General features: G+C 40.9%; 1 protein-coding gene across 6 annotated transcripts in view; it reads right to left on the bottom strand.

The window, feature by feature from the left end:
• znf608 (zinc finger protein 608) overlaps positions 1 to 16,059 on the bottom strand; it is a 90,693-nt gene extending 74,634 nt beyond the window's left edge. The window contains exons 1-2 of one of the 6 annotated variants that reach the window (XM_072584654.1): positions 15,723 to 16,059; positions 13,323 to 14,444 (exon numbers count right to left, since the gene is read on the bottom strand). In XM_072584654.1, coding sequence (XP_072440755.1) covers positions 13,323 to 14,258 — 936 coding nt within the window. In that variant the 5' untranslated portion in view covers positions 14,259 to 14,444; positions 15,723 to 16,059. The other 5 variants (XM_072584673.1, XM_072584646.1, XM_072584663.1 and 2 more) reach the window with 5 other exon arrangements.
• Positions 16,060 to 26,843: the final 10,784 nt, after the last annotated feature.

The raw sequence follows: 26,843 nt of genomic DNA, 5'->3' as shown, positions 1-26,843 counted from the left end.
AGCAAAGTGAAATCTCGATGTTGCTGCATATTTAAAACATAAATTTAAGCTTTAGGTATATGCGTACAACGTAAGAATTATACCTACAGTAAAAGAATTTACATAAGGATCCTGCCTTTAATTATTTTGCACTTCGAAATGATGAGTTTATTTGGCCTGTCCACGTCCAGATTTGCATCAAAAATCTATCTCTGAAATCGGCACCCTCTCCCTACTTTGATGACATCTCTGCAGATGTGGGATCAGCTTGGCATTCTATCTGAACTTGCACCGAACACCCAATCTCACCATCATCAAGAATGCCTCATTTAACCCCCAAGTCATGACTCAACTCTGCCCCATCTCAGCCCATTTACCACTGAAACTGACAACAACAGACACAAATTCATTGGGTGTGTGTGTGTTGGGGGGGGGGGGGAATGCTTGGTCCCTGGAACAAACATTGGTTTCCTTCGCAGCCATAACCTGTGGTGGCCAGGCTGAACTGGCTAACTGAAGGACATGCACCTCTCGCTTGGGAGTGGGAGATGGTGGGAGGAGTCTCACTCTTGGCAGCTGGCACCCTATCACTCCATCACTCCTGGTAGTACCAGAGCTCAATAACAGACACTGCCAGGATTGTAGGAAGAGGAGCATGTCTACCACGGTTTACAGTGGTAGGCATTTCTAGACTCCAGGGAAGGACAGGTCATGGCAAGTAGGTGCCAGGTTCTGTCAGGCTGGCAGACTGGAATGAAGAGCAGGGTGGTATCTTGATAGTGACCCTGGTGCACACAGTTTTCCTGTCTCCTCCCGGAGTGTGATGACCCACTTCCTTTCTGCCTTTGTGGTGTTTAAAAATGGGCTGCCTACTCCTGTCTTTTAACAAGTTCGATTTCCCCTTCATTACTCACTTACATATGGTGGGTGAGCTGCTCATTCCACACCTGACCATCTTCCATTTTGAGGGATGGGCAGGAATGTAGTGGCTTGGTGCACCCGCCCTATTTTACATGCAAACCCACCCTCCTTGAAATGACGCCCAGTAAGGCTGTTTAATGTTCAGCTCTGTATCTCTGCAACCTTCAGACATGACCATTCCAGTATTATTCTGATTGGTACTGGAAACAAAAAAAACCCACAGCAGGTCAAGCAGCATAAATGGAGAGAGAGAGATAGCTAACATTTCGAGTGTAAATGATTCTTCATCAGAGTCTTATTCTGATTGATCTCTGATCCTCCATACGCTTTACTAATCCAAACTGTTGCTGCTCATAACTAAGCCCAATTCATGCGAAAACCCCTAATCTTGCAGTTCTATAATCAATCTAAGGCATCAAATTAAAGATGAGCAACTTTGCATTTCAACCACACCATTGCGTCCACCCCAACCCAGCCAGCTCTATATCCTTCTTCAGCAAAACTTCCTCTAAATTCTCTGTTCATTTACGTTCTCCACATATGTCCCCATCACCTCCATTTGCCCTAGTATTGGGGGCCATGCTTTGAATCCATGCTCAGGACCTTTCTCCCTAACTAATACACATCCCAATTCATTGATATGGTCATTGTATCAGTGCTGCAAGCATTGTACTAAGAACAAAAATTAAAATAAACTTCAGTGTTGTGATAATCTTGTACACCACATTTTTTGATCCAAGGGAACACCCCTGAGGTTCATTATACGTTGTGCTGCCCTGGACCCTTGAATGTTTGCACTGCTCATAATTTATGAATGTCTTCGGCAGAAGCTGTAAACAGCAAAGCCAATGACAGTAAAGAAGATGGCAGTGGGAAGCAAAAAACTGACAGCTTTAAAAAGCCAGAGGCAATTTAAGTGCCCAGGGACTGGAATTAAAAATGTTACACTAATCACACATGACTTCTCCCATTACAGAATAATAATAACTCAGTTTATTTTGCTTTCGGTATTTTCGTAAAATGAAATATGCCATCCATTTAACTCCTGATAAAACAAAGTAATCTTTCACAAGCTAACCTCTAATTTTAAGAATACGATCTCATCTTTGGAACATTGTTAGCTTTAAATTTATCAAAACAGGTCTCCCTTGGCTTTTAAATGCAACCAACATTTTACAAGTGAAACTGCCTAATTACAATGTTCATCTGCATTTATGCCTTCTATTTTTGCTACGTACCAAGTTCCCTTTTACCTTTTGACAAGATTCTATTTAATGTTAAGAATCCTGATCTTTAAAGCTTAATTTCCAAGAATTAAGATGGAAACAGAATTGTTACAGAGAGAAGTGAGAAATACTTAATTCCACAAAGAAATTGCTGCTTGCACACTCATCGGCTGATTTTCAATTTTCAAAACAAAACCACTAATTTCACAAATGTTTGTACAACCGCAGTAATAGCCATTCCACCTTTTCTAGTCTATCAGGTGTCTCTGTACTATTGTTTCACACTAGTTTGTCTACAATTATTTCCGATTCTTCATTTATCTTATTTGGTTTGTACAACTGTGTTGTTTCCTAAATCAAAGCTGGATATAGGCCCTCTGAATACAGCAAAATATTATCCAGAACAATTCATTTCTTTAGTAAAGGACTTCCGTGCTAACATTGAAATTGTCTCCTGACATTCGTGGTCTTTGCAACTAATCGTTTGCAACAATGGTATGCCGTAACTTTATTCACCAGGAAGTTGAACAGCTCCCTTTGTGGATTAGTAATATATTATTTTACAACAGGAGATTGGGCAGTGAAAGATCAAGGCTGAAGATGAAAATGGAAGAGAGGGATGGGTCTTTTGAAGCCCTTTTGACATTGCCTTACAAAGGCAAGATTGTCCAAAATCAACGCGCACAAGACAAAGAAAGAATCAACGTTGCAAGTAAGGAAAGGCGACCAGATTTATTTATTCACAATGAATGTATGAAGAAAATTAATCTAATAAGGGTTGCTGCCAGAATTAAAAGTACACAGGCATTCTCCAAGATACAAAGACTGAAAGAGCTTGCAGAGAATGCTAATGTCAGCAAGGAGAGTTCTTACAGAGGAAACAGATTGTATAGGATAATATAGCGATGGTGTAATGGAAACAGCTGCTTGCTTTATATTCCGCTGTCTGGCATCTGCTACAGCATCATGGGAAAGGTTGGTTTAGAATTTCGACAGCAAATGTAAATTCAGACAACTAGCCAAACAGCAGGATGCAGAATGGGCAAGGAGAGAATGGGTCAACTTTTTAGAAACTCAGATTGAAATAATGAGAAAACAGATTCCAGTCAAGCTTGACTTCTGAGTACTGGGAAACATTACTAGAAAGCTGTAGATTTAGATAAAATATCCCATCGGGTTTGGGTGTCATGTCTGGACAGTAACAATTAATAATGACAAAGAAATATACAGGAGACTTAAATACTGCATATTATTTCTCCCTAGCCTCTGCTTTTCTATTGAGGGTATAGTAGAGGCCTGCATAAAAATTTGATGAAATGCTTCACCTGTCAATGCAAATCCATTGAGACAATATTCAATGCTAAATGCACCGCTTGCGAAAACTTCAGGAGAAAGTTGAAGAAAATTAAATACATCCTTTGATAAAACTAAACCAGTACAAAGCCATCTGGTTCTATTAGGGTCAAATTTGAGAGGGCAAAAAAAAAACAAATTTATGAAGATGCTTACCCACTGTCTTTGAGGAAGCATGTCCTTGTACAGTCAAGAATGGGATTTTTTAGCCTCTTACTCATTGAAAGCATACTTCTTGTTCAACATACGTTTAAACAGTTGTAAAGAGGTTTCACATCAAATGGCTTAATTGTCTCTCGTTTATTTTATAAAGTGTAAAATATGAACTGGAAATGTGAGAAATTGAAGAGGAAACACCTAGATCCATTTTTTTTTACATGAAACATCCTCTCTAAATTAAACGCAAATGCTAAGTTCTTGACTGTATTTCTATCTGCAGTGAAGCTCAACTTCGAAACACAGAAGAAAAAGACAGAGGATAATAGTCTCAATCTCTCCATTTATCAAGGGACCACTAACCATTTTGGTCTTTAACAAAGCAACTTTTAAAAAGTTAAACAGCAGCAGAGCTCTTTAACTTCATATGAAACAGTATAACAATGGCAAAATATCTATCTAGAGTGTATTCTACAATCTGTTTTCCAGTAACCTAAACTACAGATTTTTATACGTTTTATTATTTCTATTATACCTTTTGTGTGGTAAAATAAAGGTTCCTTTCTAAATTAGCATTTAAACATTGCCCAATGTTAGAAAAATTGAACAATTTAGTTAAAACCTTGAACAGATACAATTCACATCCCCTGCTAAACCTACTAATGGAACAGCAATGCTGACATGTGACCCCAGAGAAATGCATCACCCCCTCCCCTCACGAATCTGCTTTTAGCTCCCAAAAAATGATACAAACAGCCCTATTGTCAGCCAATCCACATTTAATCCATGCATTAATGTCTGAATAGTTTTACAACCTTTCATTCAAATGCAAAAGCTTTGTTCAACTTGCCAAGACCATTTAGTTTGGATTAAAGGGAAAAAAGCAACAGACACACTGCACTAAAAACCATCATGGACACAAAGCAGCCTTTGGTTATTACTGCTGTCCTTCTACTTTAATACCCTTTAATGGCAAATTATCACTTGGCCTGATCTTCTGTTCTTCACTAACAAAGGTTATCCAATTTGAAGATCTCGCCCCAGTTAATGTTCCAAGCTGCTGAATTAAAATCCTGGTTCAAGCAGCTATTTAACCTGCTGAATACGCTTTTCGGGCACATTTTTCACAATGCGTAAATTGAGTTTCCTTTCAAAAAGTAGGATATATGACTTTCAGCTGGTCAAAAGAACACATGCACAGTGTTTCATTCTGCGGTTTCATTCTCCAGACGGAGCTGCAGTACGGAAGAAAGGAAGAGAAAGAAAATGTACAACCTATCACAGTATACATTTTGAACAACCTCAAACAATTCCATCACGTTTTTGGGAAACACAGAAATTGTCCATTTGACAAACTGCTATTCCGTAAATCATGTATTATGTTAACTTAAAATGATAGTGAAAGTTGGATTTGACATTTTAATAGATTACCACTGTTGTACTTGAAAACTTGACAATTTTATTTTACTTGTGGAGTCAATCTCTGTACATACAGATACTTTCAGCCTATGGCTTTCAATAAGGATTGGAGAGTTTGTGTTTGTCAGGGTTTATCTAAGCTCAAGGACGAGCTTTATGCTTAGCTGGCTGCAAGATTTGATTACACAGATGGATTTCCTATCTCACTTCCATGCTACTTCATTTTAGATCCTGTGTTCAACTAAAACTCTACAATCAGGGTCATCTTCTGCTACTGACAAGTAACAGATTCCACTGAGAGTGAAAACATATGAGAAAAACACAAAACTCTAATTTCTCATTGTTTATACAATGAGATCTACACATATCAGATACCCTGAAAAAAAATCAGAATATGTTTATTTTTAAAAACTGCAAAGTCCAAATCTTCCCAGCTCATATATATGCGTGATACAAATAGTAGTCATTGCGCCAAAGTGGGTGTCATCTTAACAATATTATTTTTGCTTTTTGAAAAACACATCAAGCTGTACAGAACAAAATGACCTGAAATCTTTTCTTTTTCAAAGAGATGTAGACCACCACAGAGAAAAAAAATCTTTCCTAAAATGATTCAGGATAAATTGAAATTAAGAATGTCATTGCTGTGATTTGACATCCATATGAAAACACACCATTATGCTTCTAATTACCTTGACCCACATGGGAAAAGCAGGAATGCATTATGCGCTAATGATCACAACTAGAGGTCCTGCCTTTTCTTTTGCAAGGAACGGGGAAGATCCTCCCTGCAGCTTCACTATTAACATGTCTGTTTCCTGTCAGCCCACTCAGAGATAGTGTCATTTATCTTGGAGCGGCACAAGACCAGTCATTAGCCTCAATAAAAAGACCTCGAACAAAGAACAGTGATTGCTATCCATTGCTCAGAGTCTGCAGCCAAAAAACTAATTTCTTTGGGGGATGGGGGCGTGGAGACATTGCAATGAAGTACTCACACACCAACCAGCAGCAGATTTCTCCTAATGAATGTTGATTATTGTAGATGATTTCGATAACCACATAAAACACCAGGCTTGAACATTTTAACAATCAACAGAATTTAATTTTAAACAGGAATAGAAGATGTCGGAAACAGTCCAGTCAGTCAGGCAGCACTGGTGGAAAAAAAGTCAGCATTCTGATGAAGAGTCCCCACCTGAAATATTAATTTGGCTGTTCTCTCCACAGATGGCAACCTTTGCAGCATTATTTGCTCTGTGATATTACGCTCTATTTCGAGTTTAGCATCGGTAATGTTTGATTAAACCAAATTTCCATGGCAAAGATCAATGAAGGTTTGTGAAATGAATAAAGATGATGTATGTGACTTGATGTAAATGAATGGCTGAAGGGGACAAAAGGTCGATTCACATTTCAGACTCCATAGTCATAGGGCTAAAGCTTACAATTTTTTTGGCAAACCACTAGTCGTGTTGGGTTTGGTGGATTGATTCTTGCTGTGAGGGTGAGTGAGTTTTCTTGCCATTTATGTGAGTATCATGTCCGATTTCCATCATATCCAACGTACGCTGTTCCCACAACCCTCCATTCAGTGGCATCCCTGGTACCGACACACAATATTTATAAGGTCATTGCGCATGGGATAAACCCTGCCAACTGGGAGTTCCTGACATTTGTCCCTGACATGACACACAGGGGTAATTAGGACACCATCCCCTTTGCAGGCATGGTCCTGAAACTCTTAGTGGATGTGCGCTGCACAGATGGGGCCTCTTCTTGCCCCAGGACCACCAGTGGAGACGATGACACCAGATCATTTCATGTTGAAGGACTTATGCCCTAAATATTGATTCTCCTGCTCTTTGGAAACTGCCTAACCGGCTGTGCTTTTCCAGCAACACTCTCAACTCTGATCTCCAGCATCTACAGTCCTCACTTTCTCCTACCAGATCATTCCAGCGTGCTCCAAGATTACCACCCAGGTTAAATGCCTGAAGAAATGTCCAGCACTATAGGAACAAGTTCCCTGTCCTTCTTCACTCTGCCACCATAACTGCTCCAATATCTCATCCTCACTATCTCTGCTTTGGATTCACCTCCAACTGAGGCCCATGCCCCAACACTCACTAATGGATTGAATTATTTCGCCACTCACCCTCACTCACCTCATTGTGCAATATCACTCACTCTTTGTGCTGCACACTCACTCACTCAGGAAAACACCAACAGTAATAGCTGTGACAGCCATTAGACAACCATACACCCACTTTCATCTTCCATGGTACCTGCCTCTCTCTTGTTTCAGAACCAAAACAGTCCTCAATAGGGTCCAGACCAGTGGTAGGAGAAAGTGAGGACTGCAGATGCTGGAGATCAGAGCTTAAAAGTGTGTTGCTGGAAAAGCGCAGCAGGTCAGGCAGCATGAAAGGAACAGGAGAATCGACGTTTTGGGCATAAGCCCTTCTTCCTAAAGAAGGGCTTATGCCCGAAATGTCGATTCTCCTGTTCCTTTGATGCTGCCTGACCTGCTGCGCTTTTCCAGCAACACGTTTTTAAGCTCTAGACCAGTGGTATGCCACTATTCATTTGGCTCATTACCCCTTATCAGGAAAGGACTCTGACTCTGACTCCCTGAGCAGAGCCTAGACTAGTTTGGGAGCCTGCCCTCAACTTACTACGCAGGGAACTCATGTGCGAAGTCTATACCTTTGCCTGGACCTGATGCCTACTGACACTTTGGCTCGTTTCCTGTCTTCATGCTGACGCTAAGCAACACAGCACAATGGTGACAATATGAGCATGGCATCTGTAGCTGAGATGGCAATGCACAGGAAAGCAAGGCAATACAATGCATGGCAGGGATATTGTGGACATCCAGATGGACTCAAGAGTAAGAGAGCACTATAACAGCAAGCAAAAAGACAGAGATGTAGTCAGCCCCAGTCCATGAGCTAGCATGTGGCCCTGAGCACAAAGTAACCCTACTGCAGCATCACAGTGATGGTTGCACTCAAGTAGAGAAGTGTCCTATAGGTAGATTAGAGATGTGCCACGAGGGTTTAAAGAGGCTGGTGCTCATGTAGGACGCCACTGTGTATGTGTGGATGGTGCCCCTGGGTAATGACTGAGATGTTGGCATCAGGTTCAACAAGGATGGCCTTTGGAACAAGCGGCAAGCTGAACCCACTAAGAACCTGTCCTGGTTTCCACATCAAGATTTTCCGACTCAATGGCGGTGAGGTTTTTTTTTCATTCATTCACAGGACGTGGTGGTCACTGGCCAGGCCAGAATTTGCTGCCCAACCCTAATTTTCTTGGAGGGCAGTTAAAAGTCAGTCACACACCTGTGAGTCTGGAGCCACATGTCAACCAGAACCAGGCAAGAGTAGATTACTTACAGTGTGGAAACAGGCCCTTCGGCCCAACAAGTCCACACCGCCCCGCCAAAGCGTAACCCACCCATACCCCTACATCTACATCTACCCCTTAACTAACAATATGGGCAATTTAGCATAGCCAATTCACCTGACCTGCACATTTTTGGACTGTGGGAGGAAACCGGAGCACCCGGAGAAAACCCACGCAGACACGGGGAGAATGTGCAAACTCCACACAGTCAGTCACCTGAGGCGGGAATTGAACCCGGGTCTCCGGCGCTGTGAGGCAGCAGTGCTAACCACTGTGCCACCGTGCCGCCCTCTGTGGCACCCTGCTGCAAGAGCAGCAATTTCCTTCCCTAAAAGACATTAGTGAACCAGGTGGGCTTTTCCCAACAATCAGCAGTGGATTCATGAATTAAAGCAGAAATTGCTGGAAAAGCGCAGCAGGTCTGGCATCATCTGCAAAGAGAAATCAGAGTTAACCTTTGGGATTTCTCAGAAGCAAAGCATTAACCCTGATTTCTCTTCACAGATGCTGCTCAAACTGCTGAGCTTTCCCAGCAACTTCTGTTTTTGTTTCTGATTTATAGCATCTGCAGTTATTTTGGCAATGGATTCACGATCAATATGAGACTCCAGATATTATTGACTTCAACTTTCATTGAAAATTCCAGCATCTGCCATGGCAGGATTTGAACCTGGGTCCAGAGAACACTAGCTAGGTCAATGGATTAATTGCCCAGTAACAATACCATTAGGCCACTTCCTTCCCCTGTATGATTAGCTACGATCACAACCCATGGCAGGTTGGACTGATAGCAAAGGGTTGAACAAGCAATAACGAACATCAATTGAGAACTCAACCCAGCCTAACAAGGTCTCACCACACCACTTGAGAAAAGCATATAAGATGAGCTAAGATGACCTCAATGTCCAGATGGATCTTGCTGAACACCTCGCCCGATTCTGCGATCATCTCACCATAGCCCACATTGCTCAGGTACCACCAATCGCACATGAATAGCTGTGTCCTTATACCACAAAAAGTCCATAGCATTTAAAGAATACACAAATATTTCTTCTCCCAGAAGACCTGGGTGACTTACTTTCCCCTAACAGTCCTCAGAAACCTGTAACTAATACTTGGGAGCTTCAATTTTGGTTAATGAAAAGGTGTGCATTTGTATAGGGCCTCTTATGATCTCAGGAGATCTTTAGGCATTTCACAGCCCACCTATGTACGATACTCCCTGCCGTAACATATCAAAATAACTATTACGGCATAAATATTAAATTCATAAAATTGTACTTTACAATATATTTTGATGGTCTCCTTTCAAAATTATGTGTAATGGTATGATTTTTAAAAGCATACCACCTTGCAAATGAAATTCTAAAAACAGCTTATTAGCCAAAAAAAAATCTATAGCTACTTTGGTCTCACAGATCTTGGGAGGTCACAAGTTCGTCTAGAAGGTTCTCAGCAGTCAAAGGCCACCAGCTCATTCACCCCTTCCGAAAAGCTCTGGTCACACTATTCAAAGTTACAAAGCATTAAGTAGACTGAAGAGTTTTTTTGTTCTACAGGGACTCGTGCTAGTTATGGTACCATTCACCAGCCAAATCTCTTCTTGCAGAGTTTCGAGTCAACTTTTAAACCGCTCACATTCAACAAATCTGTCCTTTGTTTTCTTCATTAACGACTGCTTACCATTTACAGTCCTTTGCTACAGACTGTAACAGACAAGTAACAGCAGTATACAAAGAACAGGAAGGTAAATGTATGTTTCAATCAATTAATCAGCAGGAACAAAGTCTAGCACAAAAGGCACAGTAGAAAATATGCTTCTGGCTGTAACTTGCTCTCAATACTATTCCTTTCCATTTATTGGTCGAATGCAGCTAAAAAATAGTTGCTAGCATTAATGTATGTCATGTCATTTGTGAATGCAATTCTCAGCTGTGAAATGTATCATTGCATCACTTTCAAAGGGTGACAAATTCCACCCTGAGATATTAACAAGCCTTATGAGAACTCTCAAGCCTGCACTCGCAGCATGTTTTTTACAGTCAACTGTCAGTCCCAGTTAGAAAACTACAATGTGGTGTTTAAAACTGGTTTGGTTTTTCAGTTGTGCTCTATATTCCAGGAACATACTTTAACAATTAATTAATTTAGCGAGTGATTGTTCACATCTTTAGTGCCCTACCTCAAGCAAATCAAATACATAATTCTATTTCATTGATTAGATAAATGAAAGTGCAAACTTTTATTTACTTCTGGTGAAGGACTGGGTATTGGCAAACCTTTATTAGCTAATCCTATATTAGAAGGATTTTGCCAACTACTAGGAGTGGTTACTGGTCCTGCCAAGTCTACTTAAATCAGACATGTTAGCAACAGCTAAACCACAAAAATGGGCTACATAGAAATAGCTCAAACAACTCAAATTATAGGCTGCTTTTTACTTGAGCAATACTTGGAGGGAGTGGCAGGTTTTACAACATACTTGTGGTTTTATGCATAAAAGGCATGCAGAAACAGAGTCACAAAAATAATTAGTTTTAATAGGTTCCAATTTATCATGTTTTACATGACTAACTGCAGAAAACGAATAGAATAAACAGACCAAGAATAAACCTGCAAACACATTGCAGAGATTAACCAATGACTATAACTCATAAGAATTTAGCTTATACATTTAGCAACCTGCTACTCACACAAGTTTAGTTGGACACATTTCTCTTCAACCTCATTTAAACCAGATGAACGTATAAACGTACAAATATTTCACAGCTTGTTACAACATGGTTTAACAAAACGTGCCTTCACCTTTCAAATAAATAACAAGTACAAGACACAAATGTATACTTTAAAAGCACAGGTTATGTATCAGTACCATTTCATTTCCTTCGAGTCATATATTGTGTATGCTGCAGATTTAAATTTGAATGATCTCTGGAGCAGTCAAAAGGAAAACAGGCTGTGCTAGAATGAATAGAATGTGCTTGTCAATTATATCTGGGAAGAATCAAGACAAGCAAGTGGCAGTACGATACTGGACATTTTTGTGTATGACCCACTGACTGAATATCAGCAGGCACTGGTTTTGAACACTGATTTGATTGTTTTGAGGAATAGACACACTAAAACATTTTCCCCAGGAGACTATTTGAGGTATAAATAAGGGAGAAATAAGAGGAGTGAAACCACACCGCTCTAATCTCTGTTGCCATGACACCTGCCTCTAGGATTTGAAAATGTACAGATTGCCTGCTAAACAAAACTGTTGAATCTGAACATTTGGCTGAAAGATTAAAAACGCTTGGGGGTGCAGGGAGCAATGCTTTCTGCATTCTACACAGCCAGCGAATTCAATCAAATGGTCTTGAAACTTTAACCACAGCCATTGTGAAGAACAGATTAGAGCAAGTTATCTTGATATTTAAAACAGATTAAAACGGCTCCCAATTTGCAGTCTGCTGGAGACCAAAATAAAACGATTTGATTGGGGAGTTGTCATGCATGTCAAACAGTTTGCCAATCTCTCCTTCATTCTGAATCTGTTTAGATACCCTTCTCATGACTAATAGACTATGGAACATTAGCCTCTGCACCTTACTGTTTAAATCTTTATTAACATCTCAAATGTCTCCTTGAAACTGTTCCACCAGTAATAAAATTAATCAAATAAAATACCGTTTTTCAAGCCAACCAATCTTGCTTCTGTCTAAAGTTTCCAACAGTAGTATCAGCAGAATTGCAAAGGTCACCACCTCTACAAGCTAGGAATTCACTTTATTATACACAGGAACAAAATTCTCTCTGACACAACTGACCAATTCCCATTACAGGGAATCTATTTATTGAGTCTAATGGCAAGGGAAAGGCTGAAAAGTGGACTACAAGGTATCCGACAAATTATATTAAAAGGAAGTAATTATTCTGAAAGCACTCATCTTTTCATGTTTTCTTCACTTAAACTCATGTATCACAAAAGCTTCATTGTTCATAACAATGCAAAGCAGTTTTAAAGCCTTGATCTAAACATGCCTATTAAAAATAAGAAACTTGCAGAACTTATTCAGAAATAGTGAGGGCATAGTTTGTAAAACTATTACCTTCACTAAGTGTCTTATATCTTAAAATAGCACAATTCCAGTGACACTTCCCACCACCACCACACCCTCCCAACCCCAATAATTATCCAGCAAACAATGGATCAGAGCATACTGAGAAACTCCATAGTATTTGGATAATCACCAACATATCAAAAGCCAGGTTGCATACTAACAATGGAAGCGAAGGCCAAACTTCCTTTTCACACTACATCTACAAAATGTTAGCAAAATGTCAGGCATCATATCGACCATCTGATCTGCATCCCAAGAAGGCAAGGCTAGCCCAGCTTTTATGAAGACGTTTGCTGTTGTATTTGATTACAAAGCACCTCCCCCATCCTTCAGGCAAATAGTAGTGATTACAATAACCTCATTTCTCTCCAGCTGCGGCGGTGATTCCGTTGTTTGTGTATATGTATAACCATAACACCAGCCTGTTACTTAAAAAAAGCGAAAACGTTGACGTTCTCACTTAATCATGCTTTCCAAAAAAAGCTGCACCATAATTATTATTGCAAAAATGCATTATAATTTGATGTGTTTGGGACAGTTGTTAAGGAATGCCACCGCAAATTATTTTATACCTCCAACCACACTAAAATTGGCAGATGCTCGAATTGAAACATCAAAAATATTGTCCTGATATTTATCCCTGGGAGATTCTCATTTAGTGCAGCAAAATCATATCACATGGAATAAAGCAATCATTTAAAGAAAAACAAAGAAATCATCAATAACTTTTTTTTTAAAAAGTGCAAATTACCTTATCAGTTTTCAACTTTTTGATGGGTCGGACACTCTCCTCGTCATGCTCTTCATCATCCTTTTTCAGAACGACAGGGTTGCTCAGTATTCCTGACTCCAGAGTGGTTTTAATGTCCTGGATACGGGCTGGGGGCTCCCCGCAGCACTGTAAGGAGCTGCTGCCGCTTTTGGCACCGAAATTAAAGAGATGGGCAGCGGGTGTCACGGGCGCCGACATCGGGTGCTGTCCAGGGTGCACCCCCACCTCCTGCTTATTGCCATCCTTGCGAGACCTGGCAGCCTCCTTATCCCGCTTCGAGCCTCCCCTGCCCGTGCCCTTGCCCGCTTTCTCCTCTTTGTTTTTAGTGCAATTGCCAAGGGCAGTGTTATTATTAATGTTATTGTTATTATTGTTGCAACCAGCGCTACCGCTGCCGCTGTTGCTGCTGCTGCTGCTGCTCACTGTTTGACCCAGGGCTGAATTCATGCCAGAAACCTCTCCAGGGCGCCCTTGAACTTCCTGCCTCTTGCCAGCACTGCTAATTTCAGGAATCCCATACAGTGCGGCGGAGGAGAGAGATTTATTAGCATCCTTGGAAGTTTTGCTTCTTTTCACTTTGGATTTGCCAGTCTCCTTGTGGGGATTGCCAGGGGGAGGCTGGACCGAAGAGGAGGTGAATTTGAGGCTCTCAGAAAGGGCTGAAGCTGCTGTGACACTGGCCCCGCCGCAGTCCTTGCTGCTGCTGCTGCTGCTGCCACTGCCCGGGGCTGCAATGCCGCCGCTGCTCGAACTCGAGTTATTCATCTCCAATTTCTGCCTGTCTTTCTCCAGATCCGCGTCTAGATCGATGATCAGATTCCCAACTCCGATCTCCCAGTCATCGCCACTGTCGTAAGTATCAACCGCGTTTGAATCAACACCTTTACTCGTAGCAATGGAACTGTTCACTGACATCCTGAAGATGGGATCGCTTGGATAAAAACTGGATGAACTTCGCTGCTTTGGATGTGGGAGGACATTCGCTTCTCCGCCACGTGTTTCAACCCTCTCATGTGTTTATTTTATACAGAAAGAGACAGAGAGATAGATATTTCCCTTATTTTCGACTCACACGATCCACACGCACGAATAAATTACTTCCTGCAAAAAGATAAAACTAATGAATCGGTTGTTGGGTGAGACCAACATTTTGCTTTCTTTCCTCACTTTTTTTTCAGCGAGTGAGTCTGATTTGAATTTCCCAATATTAAAAGACAATCCGATTACATGGCTTTAAAAGAATATGTACATAGGTCCTTACAGTCGCCCTGTTTCATTGTTGACCTTAGTAATTTCACACCAACCCAAATGAGAGAGGATAACCAAAATAAAACACATAAAAGAACATACGGTGGGGGGGGCAAAAAAAAGACACACTTGATTTTTTTCTTTTGCCAAACACGAACATCTGAGAAAGTTATCATGGTGCAAAAGAGACGCGTTTAAAAACATTGCTGGAAATGGATCACCGCCCGTTCGCGCTCCATGAGCTCTGCACCAAGGTGGCCTCAGTGACCGCAAATGAGGTTGTTTGACAAAGATCAGTGTAACCATTCAAAGTCTGAAAAGCATGCATCATGGGTAGCTGCAACTCTTACCTTCAAATCATTCAAACATCTCTTCCCCGCATTAAACCCCCTCCCCACACAAAACAAAATTGCAACATTTCCCCATACATCACCATGCTGCACAACTTGTGTTAATATCAGAATGGAAGAAACATTATAAACCTCATCGCCAAGTCAATGTTTCACTTCGATCCCCTCCTCCTCCTTTCTCCTGGCACACAGTCCGGATTCCGTGCCTTTTCCCAGCACGAAAAAAAATTAAAGTCCACACTCGCGTCCCGAGCAACAATAGCCACATGCATGGGGATATACATTGATTTCTTTTTTTTCAAGAAAAAGATTTGATATACAGGTCCAAAAATTTTAAAAAAATAAAGTTTCCAAACTTCACATTCCGCCTTAACCGCACACTTTTGGAAACATCGTGATCAGTAAATGATTATAGCACACAGAGAAAAGAAAGGAAAACTACAAGCGTCCGGTTGAAAGAAGACAGAATGTGCTCACCCTGGGATAAATTAGGGAAGGGTAAAAAAAAATAACAGCAGAAACCTGGACTGGATTACACATTTTGTCCGGACGTGGCACCATCGTCTCTCAAAACAGTGTCAAACATACAAATTAAGCGAGGAAACGACGCCAGTCAATCATGTGGCAATTTCATAATCGACAGCTTCAAATACAACAAGACGAGGACAGGGGGAGAAGGAAAAGGGGGTGGGAGGGGTGCTGGGGAGAGGAGGAAGGAGTGAAAAAAAATCTTATATCACCAGCACCGGTTTGTTGCAAACGTTGACGATTGTCTGCTTACCATTTTTTTTGTCATCTTGTACTCGGATTAGGAGCTACACAGTTTAATTAGCTGGCGTTTAGAGCTAAAAGCTGTAATGAATTGTTGATGGATTTGAAGGGGGAGGTTTCAACAACCAACCATCTAAAAGCAGCTATTTTGTTACTGTTCGAGCTTCAATCACGTGAATCCAAGATTCCCTGTAGCTTGACGTGAGAACAAAAATCGGTGACAAGCGTATCAGAAAACTGATCTCGCCTTAGAGAGAAACAAAATCGGGGAAAACTTCAAATCTGTAATTTTGATCGAGGGAAGGAGGGGGGTCAAATCTCTTAGGGAGCTCTTATCGCCTGGGTGAGATTAAACACAAATCTTCAGAACACGCTGCACGTTCTTTTCATATCAGCAATAAAAAAGGGGAGGGGAAGCGTTCGTGATCGACAGTTGTAAATGCTTATTAAAGTCAACTTCAGCAAAAAAAACTTGCAGCTATTTACAAGCTCAAGTTAGCACGGTAGGTGTCACGAGGGACTAACAGCCAAATTTGTTTCCTCTTTTAAAAACCGTGGAAGTAAAACCAAAAAAAGGAAACAGCACCCGGACACAATTTTCAAATCAACAAGATGAATCAAAACTCTTATCGTATTCAGTAATCTCCTCGAGTTTGTTCAAAATTGGGGACAGGGAGTAAAGTTTTATTTTAAAAAAAGAACTTTGAAAAGCGCTTACTTGTCTTGCCAAATGAAACGGTTGTCTGGTGGGATTGGTAAAACTTCACACTCAGGTTATTGCACAATGTACTTACGATCGGTATTGGTTCGGTTTTGCCCTGGTCTTCGTGTGATATGAAAATGCATTTGTTTGTTTTACATCAAGTGGTGTGCTAATGTGACTGCCTGTTCTATACCACTGTGGCTGTATGGCGATATGTGTTCGCTGGGTGGATTGGCTTGTCCTCGCAGTGTCTGTGTTTTTTTTTGTGGATTAGCTTGTCCTTGCAGTGTCTGTGTGGATTGGTTTGTCCTCACATTGCCTGTGCTTTTCTGGGTGGATTGGCTTGTCCTCGCAGTGTCTGTGTGTTTTGCTGGCTGAACATTAGTGTCTGTGCACCAGACCCGGCTCTCTCCTTTGTTTCACAGACATTCGCCCTGCAGCCACTCAGAGCGCAGCTTTTATGAAACTGAGCTCAATCATTGGCTGCGCGTTTTCCCATTTCTGTGTATGTGTGTGTGTGAGAGAGAGAGGAGCTGAGCTTCCAGCGCAAGAGTCAAGTCAGTCCCTGTGTGTCAAAGGAGCTTCCAACAGAGTCAGCACTAGAGCATTCAACTCCCAGCAGTTGAGCGTTTAGCTAGCAGTGCCTGCAAAAATCAGACACTTTCACCCTTGTCTCGTTAAAGCCCTGATCAGGTAGCAGTACCTTAATCAAGCACCCAGCTGAACCAGATCCAAGAACGTTGGGCCCACTGAGCATAAAACAAATAGTTACATTGACTTTCTGCTTCATCCAGAACATTATACGACGGAAGGCACACATTTAGATTTTCTTCAGCCCTCATCCAGAACGCTTAGGTCATGGGATTTAGATATGCAGTAAAATGTAACCACCATCCAGATAATTTATATCATGCCTATTTACAGTTATAGCGATCTGTCCTTAACCAGAAATTACTTTCTTGTTCATCCAGAAAATACAGATTGAAGACAATATTTAGACTAATAGTCTTTGCAGCATCCCAACCAAAACGATAGCCCACCATTTTACTGAACATTACACTTTCAAACATTGAATTTTAAAATCAGAAAGGACATCACTTTTCCTTGTACGCGGCACGTTTTTCAAAACATCTCCTTTATCCGGAATATTTTAAAAGCACGACAGCTGGAAGCATTCACTCTAATCTTTATAGAATGGTTTCCCTCTGTGGCGTATGTGTTGTCCCTAAATTAAACATGTAAGAATTTTTGCTCTGCCAATATATTTTAATTGTTCAGCAATTACAATGGAACAGCGGTATCTTTGATCTGTTATTTTAGGCAACCCATGAAGAACAGTGGCATTGCATTTTTAAAAAGTTAAAGATACCCGGACTCTTGTTCTATTACCTCAGGCCAAGCAAATGGATATTTTGCAGTGAAAAGATTATAAAATGCCGACAGTGTGGAAGCAGGCCATTCGGCCCATCTCCCTTCCGAAGAGCATCCCATCCACCCCATCCCTGGAATCGTACATTTCTCATGGCTAATCCACCTAACCTGCATATTTTTGGACTATGGGAGGAAACCCAAGCCGACACGGGGAGAATGTGCAAACTCCACATAGACGGTCGCCCGAGGGTGGCATTGATGTAAGAGGCGATTTGCAGCACTCCTTAAAGTAAAGCTTTCCGTGTCTTTTTTTCTTGCGCGCCAGATTTTATAGTGTGCCCATATATGGCGATTTTGTTTACATCTGTGGATGTTCCTGTGCGTGTCTGTGTTTGTGTATATGTCCAGAGAATTATTGTATGTTATGTCTGGGAATTATTTATACGACCTGTGGATGGTGTTTGTTTGTTTGTGTGCACATTATGTCGGTTGTTATAGCTGTATCTACTTGTGTATATGCGTTATATTTTACATTTGGATACTTAAGCATCTTGGCGTGTGTCTCTCTGTAGCATATGACTTGAGTGTAGTACATGGTGTCTTACTCTGGTGGATGCCTTGCATGATTTTTATGCAGACCTCTGTAACGTCACTTAGATGCGTTTGAAGTTCGATTATAAAACGTGCATGATTATAAAACGTGTCAATTGTGTCTATCAATGCGAATCTTTCCGTTTTTATTTTTTCTCTGTATTTCTACCAATGTGCATGTTCACGTGTGCCCATTCGCTTTCGATCTAAATGGAAGGCTTCTCTGGCGCAAAGACTAATCTGTCTGAAATTTACAAACCAGAGTCAGATCTGAAGTTATCCTGGTTTGATGCGGCTGGGCAACTCCCAGATTTGATCAATGGATAGGCGCCTGGTCTGTGCAGTCTGTGTTGTGTAGTGTCTGCAGCATATAATCTGTGGTATGGTGTGTGCTTACTGCATGTGTGGCAAGTGAACCGTATGGCGAATGGTGTTTCTCTGACGACGGCTTGTGTGTTTATTCCACATTGCTATTTGTCCTTGCCCTTAGAGCCCCCTCCCCCCAACCGATAACACTTGGCAAATAATATTTGCAGAGCAAACGTTTGCCCGAGTACAGAACATGCAACAAGAAGCTTTTCAATGCGAATGCCCAACAATCAATGTTGCCTCTTTGGGGGCAGGGTGTTAAAATATTATGTCGCATTTGGCAGCGATCACCCTAAGTCTCTGCAACCGAAAGTCAGCCCGTGTTTAGCTGAAGAGCAACCTTCATGCTTCACTCACATTTTTGCCATAAACACATTCTGCAGAGGTCGTAGTCGGTGTTTCGTAATAGCTTCTTTTTGTTGTGTGTGTGTGGTTGATAACAATGTTTCTGTTTGGACATGTTGAGCGTGTTTTATTTTGAGCCCGTGGCAATGCATTAAGCAGCGATTATTTCCTCATTCTTCCACTGAGTGTTTCTACAAAGGAGACTGAGTGGGGGATGGGCAGCAGCAAAGCTCGCACAATAACCTCACTGGCGTCTGGAAAGCCACAATCCAAAATATGTTTTAACAAGAGCCATTGCTGGTTTCTATCAATGGATCATTCCTGTTTGCTCTGATTCATTTATGTATCTTGCTTGCTACAACAAAATCCTTTCAAGAGGTTTCACCCTTTAAAATGATAGAAATGAAAGTTTAATATTTGCCTAGCCAATGAATAGCAATGTATGATGTATATCGTGAGCATGCAGAAGTGGCACGTTATCACACACGCTAAATCTTTCTTGTCTCTCAGATTATAAATAGACAATAACGATGTCAGGGACAGCCACAGGCTCTCTGTTTAATTATACACCATACTCTTTCGTCGACCAGCATTTTTACTTATATTTTTACAATAAAACAAATTTATAAAATATTCTTATCAACACTATCTTGCTTTCTAAACAGATTCAGTTTACGTAGATACAATTACTATGGCATCTGCATATACGCCATTACAATAATTTAATTATTGTTTGTTCACATAGCTTTTTAAAATGAAATGGCGTTGTGCAACATTCAAATGATCACAACGATTTGTTTAGCTGTTCACTCGCGAGTGAATATTGGAGATTCTAAATTGCAATGATTCTTAAAGATATTAATTTTCTGTTTGTCCTTAATGTCTTTGCATGTTAATTCATGTTCTGTATTTTTGTGAGATTTTACTTTTTTAGCTGTATGCAGATTTGTGAAATATGATTTTAAACTATATTGTAATATTATGAAATGGTAGAATCATAAGAGTATAATAGTACCATCCCATCCGTCAAATTTTACTCCACAGGAGTCATCTGGTCTAATTCTGATTTGCTCATTCCCGCTTCATTTCATATTATTTTCTTTCTCAAGCAGCTTAATTTAGGAATATTGCTTCTCTGATAGTTTCTGCCAGACAACTCCACATTTTAACCACCCCCTGTGCTAAGAATTTAGTTTCTAATCTCCTGTGTAGTACATCACATTATCAGCTCCCATTTGTCTGTCTTCTCGATTTGAGTGCGTGCCACAACACCTGCAGAAATAAACCCTGAGACCCTAGCTCCCTTTCCCCTCCTATAAGGTTGATTTCATTGTACTAGCAAAGTTGCTCGTAGGCGTTAGCCTATGAACCCAAAGTGTCCAAGCTAACATAATCTGGCTTCATGCCCAAATGCTATTTATTCTCTGATTCATACCAAATTACTGTATTGCACATCTGTCCTTTTCTTCTTGCAGTGGTTGAATTTCTAAGTCAAGATACTGGATCAAGTTCAAAAACCAGATTTGTGCACGGGGTTGGGGGTGGTGGTGACTGGGTAATCTAATGTCCCCTGTAACATTCAATTGAGTGCACCTTGGGAAGCAATTAATTCCTTGCCAGCTTTGTCAATTGATTCAATGTAATTGAAACAAAAAATTCACTGAGTACTCACAAACTGCTGTTGATTAACATTACTGGGAATGTTGTGATAAGACAGTATTGTTTTCAAAACCTATAAATGAAAATCTATCTTGTCTGTTTTCAACATTTTTTATATCAGTTTAAAATACACAATTCTATAAAAGAATAAAATTTAGAAAATATAAGGGGAATAATATGTTCCTTGTGATTTTAATTATTTTAGTTTTTGATGCATTTCCTGTTGTATTTTAGTAGTGTATTTGAAAACTGCAGCTCATTATTCATGTTTGATTTCATATTCATTTATTTTTGGAATGGAATAGATACCGGAAAAAGTGCAACAGATTAATTGAAATTTTAGTTTTTAAAAAAGGTCTTGCACATCTCATGGCTGTCTTTACACAGTCTGATAACAGTTTGATTTGCAGCAAAGCAACATTTCATTTCCACAATCACTCTGCAGTACAGCTCCAGCTACATTTAGACTGGAAATGCATACCACCCTACAATTGTTCATTGTCACTCAGTGACTCCCTGCATGACAAAATCACCCATTTTCTTTCCTTACCAAAACTTTCATTACGACATTTTTTTGTTTTCAGTGTCAACATTCAACAAGTCCAGTTACATCCTAATGCAAATGATTACAGAATAAAGTTTACTTTGCCCCAGTAATGATTTGATCCAATCATAGACAATCATCACCTTTATTAAGGCAAACTTCTGGATTTTGTGGAATAATCACATTTTTCTCAGGGTGAGATGGCATTTCAACATCAATTTGTCTTGAATTGTCATCAGTTTATATTCTAAGGTAGGATCCACTAGAAATAACATTGAGAGTGATCAAGTATATTCCCCTTTGATCCTGCTACCAGTTTATCTCAACAACCTGGGCTGGACTCACATGTACTAGAAATGGAAAGATGTTATCACAACTTCATGAATTGTTTATTCCCAATGCACTTGTAATGCTAGAGGAGGAACAGTAACTTATAATGATGTAGTACCCTTCAACTGACAAACGTTCCAAGACATTTTTACAGGAAATCAGGGAAACAATGCAGGAAATGGGAGAGGACATGGTGGAAGTGATAAAGCTTATGGTTGCCAAGATAGATTTTGAGCAGCCTTTAAAGTGGGGGTGTTTAGAAGTGTGCAGTGGGGTGGTGCCTGGAGACATTGGTATTGATAATGGAGGGAGAGGAGGATATACCATAGAGAAGAATCAGAAGATAATAGAAAATGGGGTGAAGGGGCACAGAAATGGAGTTTGGAGAAAGATGGTTGTAGAGTTTGCAATTCAAGATTATAATATCATTTGGAAGAAGTAATTCCAAAGATTGATGTGCTGAATTTAGTGAAGACAAAATGATCATTGATGTTGTGGATGAGTAGAAGATTAATGAGGGCAGACCAAGTCTTGAACTGATGAAGACATGGATGAACACTTCGGTGGAGGTGAATATACAAGCAGGATGAAGACAGATGATATTTTGCAAATGACCTTCTGGAGCCTTGTTGAGAGACCAGGTGTCGGGTTTAAAGATCTTATTATGGTGGAACAGTATTTCAAGGTGTACCAACAAATCCAGCTGGTGAAGCAATCAGACAGATCAGAAAAGGGCTGTCCAGGATGGCAGTGGGGTATTGGAGCTGCATTTGGGCTCTTGCCCAGAGCTCATCTGCTCCCATCTGCTTTCTTTTTTTCTCTCTTCTGCTCTTTGTCTTTCATTTTTTTTCTCTTTCGTTTCTTTGTCTTTGGTGGGCTAGTTGGCGGCATCTGTGTGGCAGCGAGAGCAGGCTGTACACGGAGTGGCAACAGTTTCCTGGTGGTTGGAAGCAGTTGGCGGGCATGGCACCTTCCAGCGAATGGAGGCAGCTGCAGCAAGGACGTCCTCCCAGCGATCAGAGCCTCCCAGCAGCAGCTCCTCCTTCAATTGAAGGCAATGGACTCTCAAGATGATAATGCCAGCAAAGAAGGGTGGGATGCTTGGTATGAGGGAAACCAGGCCTGTCAGGGGAGCCAGGGCCTTCTGGTTGCAGAGTGAGCCAGGGTTCAGCATGGGAATCAACTTTGTTGGCAAGGTGGGCCAGCAGTGAAGAGATGGCACCTAAAGATTGGCAACTCATACAATATGAGTCCATCCCAGGTGGCAGTGAGGCAGTGGAGGAAGGGTGCTGGCGCAAGTGTGATTGGTGAGCCAGCTCAGGACTCACCTGGAGGCAGCGAAACGATAATAGACTCTCTTTCAGTTATGTATTTTTACTGTTCAAACTGGTGCTAGATTGCAACAACAGTGGAAGGCTTTCATTGTATTTTGTTGCATTATTCACTGTAAAATGCAAGTGACAATAAATCATTCAAATTCAAGAAGGAATGAAATCTGCGCTTAAGGAACCAAACATGATTGCTTTTACTTTTTTAGTGCTAAACTGAAGAAAATTATCAAAGTTCCAGTGTTACTTAGTAAATCCCAGCAAGTTTAGGGCTTTTGCCCAAAACGTCGATTTCGAAGCTCCTTGGATGCTGCCTGAACTGCTGTGCTCTTCCAGCACCACTAATCCAGAATCTGGTTTCCAGCATCTGCAGTCATTGTTTTTACCAAGTTTATTTTAATGTTTCATTTTATAGGTGAAATTGGTAGTTTGCACATAATAGCTAAATGCTAGGCAGTAAGTAAGCAATTCCAAACATTGTCCTTTGATGTGAATCTTTTGATCAAATTATAAGATTTTCGCACTGCTGCTGAGTAAAAATCCAGAAACTTTCTTTCCAATAGCACTGTGGGTGCACATACACCATACAGAATGCAGAAGTTCAAGAAGATACCTCTCTATTACCTTCTCAAGGCCAATTAAGAATAAGCAATAAATGCTGGACTAGCCTGTGACACATATATACTGCAAATGAACAAATGTTTAAAAATTATTGAGAGATTCTCAGTCCCCACACATTTCATATCTTGGACATTATACCGGTTAAACTTGAATCGGGAGAATTTAACGTTTTGACCGATTGAGGCTCAGTAATGAGAAACCCAGAAATCAGAAAACTTGGCTTTCTCTATGTGCTGTGAAGCTTTAACCTCACAACGTGTGCCAGACATCACTTACAGGATCCCCCACTCAAAGTCTGCCTGTATCTCACATTACTACCCGTGAGATGGCAGCTGGTTTCCATGGTAGCGCTTCGGTAATCCAGGCTCAGGCATCCTAAGCACATGGCTGGCCCAGTGCAGTTGGTTTTGGATGATCATCGCCCCAATGCTGGTATTACTGGCTCCTTCAAGGATGCTGATATTAGTATGTTTGCCCTCCCAGCTGATGTAGAACAACCATCTCAGACAGCGTTGATGATACTTCTCAAGACCCTTGAGGAAGCATGTATACATAGTCCAAGTATAGGAGCCATTTAGAAGAATCAGAACAATGACTGCCTTATATACAGTGATCTTTGTGTCAGTACAGATGTTGCGGTCATCGGCGACTCTCATCCTAAGTCCAAAGGCAGCGCTTGCAGATCGGAAGCAGTATTGGATCTCCGCATCAATGTCAGCCTTAGATGGGAGATTACTTCCCTGGTTGGGAAAATGTTCCAAATTTGGGAGGATTTCTCCACTGATCTTAATAGAGGGATAGACCTGAAATTTCCCTGGCACGGGTTGGGAAAAGACCCTTCTGATTTCACAAACCCAAATGTAAGACACCCTGTTTCTAGGTTGGTTCTTCAATATACTGATGTAAAAAGAACATTTTGGACACATTCCAGGAACTTATACACAGTACTAAGGATCAGTTCTGGGTCCACTGTTGATTCTCATTTATATCAACAATTTGGATGAAAAAGGAGGGATGGTTATAAGTTTGCAGATACGCTAATATTGGTGGTGGAGTGGGCAGTGAAGAAGGCATCTGGCATGCTTGTATTCATTGGTCAGAGCATTGAGTGTAGGAATTGAAACATCATGTTGCAGCTATACAAGACATTGGTGAGGCCACTTTTGGAATACTGCATACATTTCTGGTCACCCTGCTATAGGAAACGTTGATAAACTAGAAAGGGTACAGATTTACAAAGATGTTGCTGGGACTGGAGGGTTTGGTTTATAGGGAGAGGCTGGACAGGCTGCGACTTTTTAACCTGGAATGTTGGAGACTGAGGGGTGACCTTATGGAGGTTTATAAAATTATGAGCAGCATGGATAGGGTGAATCACCAAGGTCTTCCAAGGGTACGCAATTCCAACACTGGAGGGCATAGATTTAACGTGAGAGGAGAAAGATTTACAAGGGATCTGAGGGGCAACATTTTCACCCCAAGGGTGGTGTGTGTGTGGAATGAGATACCAGAGGAAGTGGTAGAAGTGGGTACAATTACTACATTTAAAAGACATTTGGATAGGTACATGAATAGGAAAGATTGAGAGGAATATGGGCCAAATGCAGGCAAATGGGAGTAGTTCAGTTTTGGATAACTGGTCGGCATTGATGAATTGGACCGAAGACTCTGATTCCATGTTGTATGACTCTATGAGTCTCTATAATTGAGAAGTTTCCAGGTTGGTGGGGTCCATTGTAAAAAAGGGAGAAGGAGCAAATATCCCCAATGGCTGACATGGCAAGAGGAGGCAAGCAGGGATTACAGTACAAAATGGGGACACAGTCCTGGGGGAAAGAGAGCCCAACCCGCTAAAGAATCAATCTTTAACCTCAGCTCCCCTGGCTTCCCCTTCCCCTTCCCAATCTATCCCAAGTCCTTATTTCCTGAATTCCAGAGAAGAGTGTCAACTCCTAACCCCTGAAATCTGATCTCACAAGCTAGAGCAAGGTGGTCTGTTTTCTGTCCACAAGCAGGGCATGTGACCGTAGGGTGAGGCACAGTCTGTTCTTAGACGTGAAAGTCTGTTGGATCTTCGAAGATGGTTTATTATGAGGAGGGATTTATGGCAGTGGTGAGATTTAGGTTCAGGAGGAAATTTCCGGTGCTGTCCTTGCCTTATTTCCATTGCTGGGAGCCACAGTTCAATCTACAAAGCAAGAATCCAAGGCTTCAAAACCATTTACCTATTTGAAGTGTCACCCTACCTCCTGGGAATGGATTGACTGCTATCTCCTGGCTCTATCTGAATAAAAGCTGCAATCTTTCAGATTAGAATGGCTTCTCAGCACACTTTCATTTTTTGGCAAGTCCTCCTATCTCCAATCAGACCTGCTGATCCATAATACAATATCCCCAAGTTTCTGGAAATCCAGTTATGGAGCCAAAATCTAAGGAGTTCTATAATTCACACTATTTTCTTCCATTCTTGCCCCTTTCAGTCCACACAAGATATCTAGGCTCCTCTAATTCTTCTTGAGAATTTTCAATTTTAATCTCTATCCCCTTAGCGGCCATGTCTCCAGCTATTTAGGACCTTAAATTCTTAAATTTCCTTTCTAAAACTCTCTACCCCTCCATTGCTTTCTTCTCCTGCAAGACAATCATTAAAACCTATCTCTTTGACCATGGGTTTGACCATCTGCCCTATTGTGGTCTCATGAGGCTCAAGTGTCACATTGTGTTTTATAACACTTCTGTGTGGTGCTTAAAGATATTTTTGCCATGTCAAAAGTGCAATATTAATACTCTTTGCTCTATATAGCACCTTTAAGTTAGAAAATGTCATGCACAGGGGAACTGTACAAGATGTGAAATGCATAGGGTTTAAGCTGTTGCACATCAGTGATGACATTAGTCTGAATGCATTTAAAATAGAAAACTGATTTGGGAAAATAAAATACATCCAGAGAAAACATTTGCAGTACGTGCTGAACTCCACAAAAAAAATTATGATTGCAGAATTAGAGGACCAGATCTCCTCATTATAACATTCCTTGACATATTGAGCTATAGGGAGAGGCTGAACAGGTTGGAGCTGTTTTCCCTGGAGTGTCGGAGGCTGAGGGGTGACTTTATAGAGGTTTTTAAAATCATGAGGAACATGGATAGGATAAACAGATAAGGTCTTTTCCCTGGTCTAGTCCAAAACTAGAGGGAATAGGTTTAAGGTGAAAGGGAAAAGATAAAGAAGGGACCTGAGGGGCAACGTTTTCACTCAGAGAATAGTGC

This window comes from Chiloscyllium punctatum, chromosome 2 (assembly GCF_047496795.1).
Source record: "Chiloscyllium punctatum isolate Juve2018m chromosome 2, sChiPun1.3, whole genome shotgun sequence".
NCBI classification, from domain to species: domain Eukaryota; kingdom Metazoa; phylum Chordata; class Chondrichthyes; order Orectolobiformes; family Hemiscylliidae; genus Chiloscyllium; species Chiloscyllium punctatum.
The sequence above is the reverse complement of the archived record's forward strand: the minus strand, read 5'-3'. Positions and strand labels throughout refer to the sequence as shown.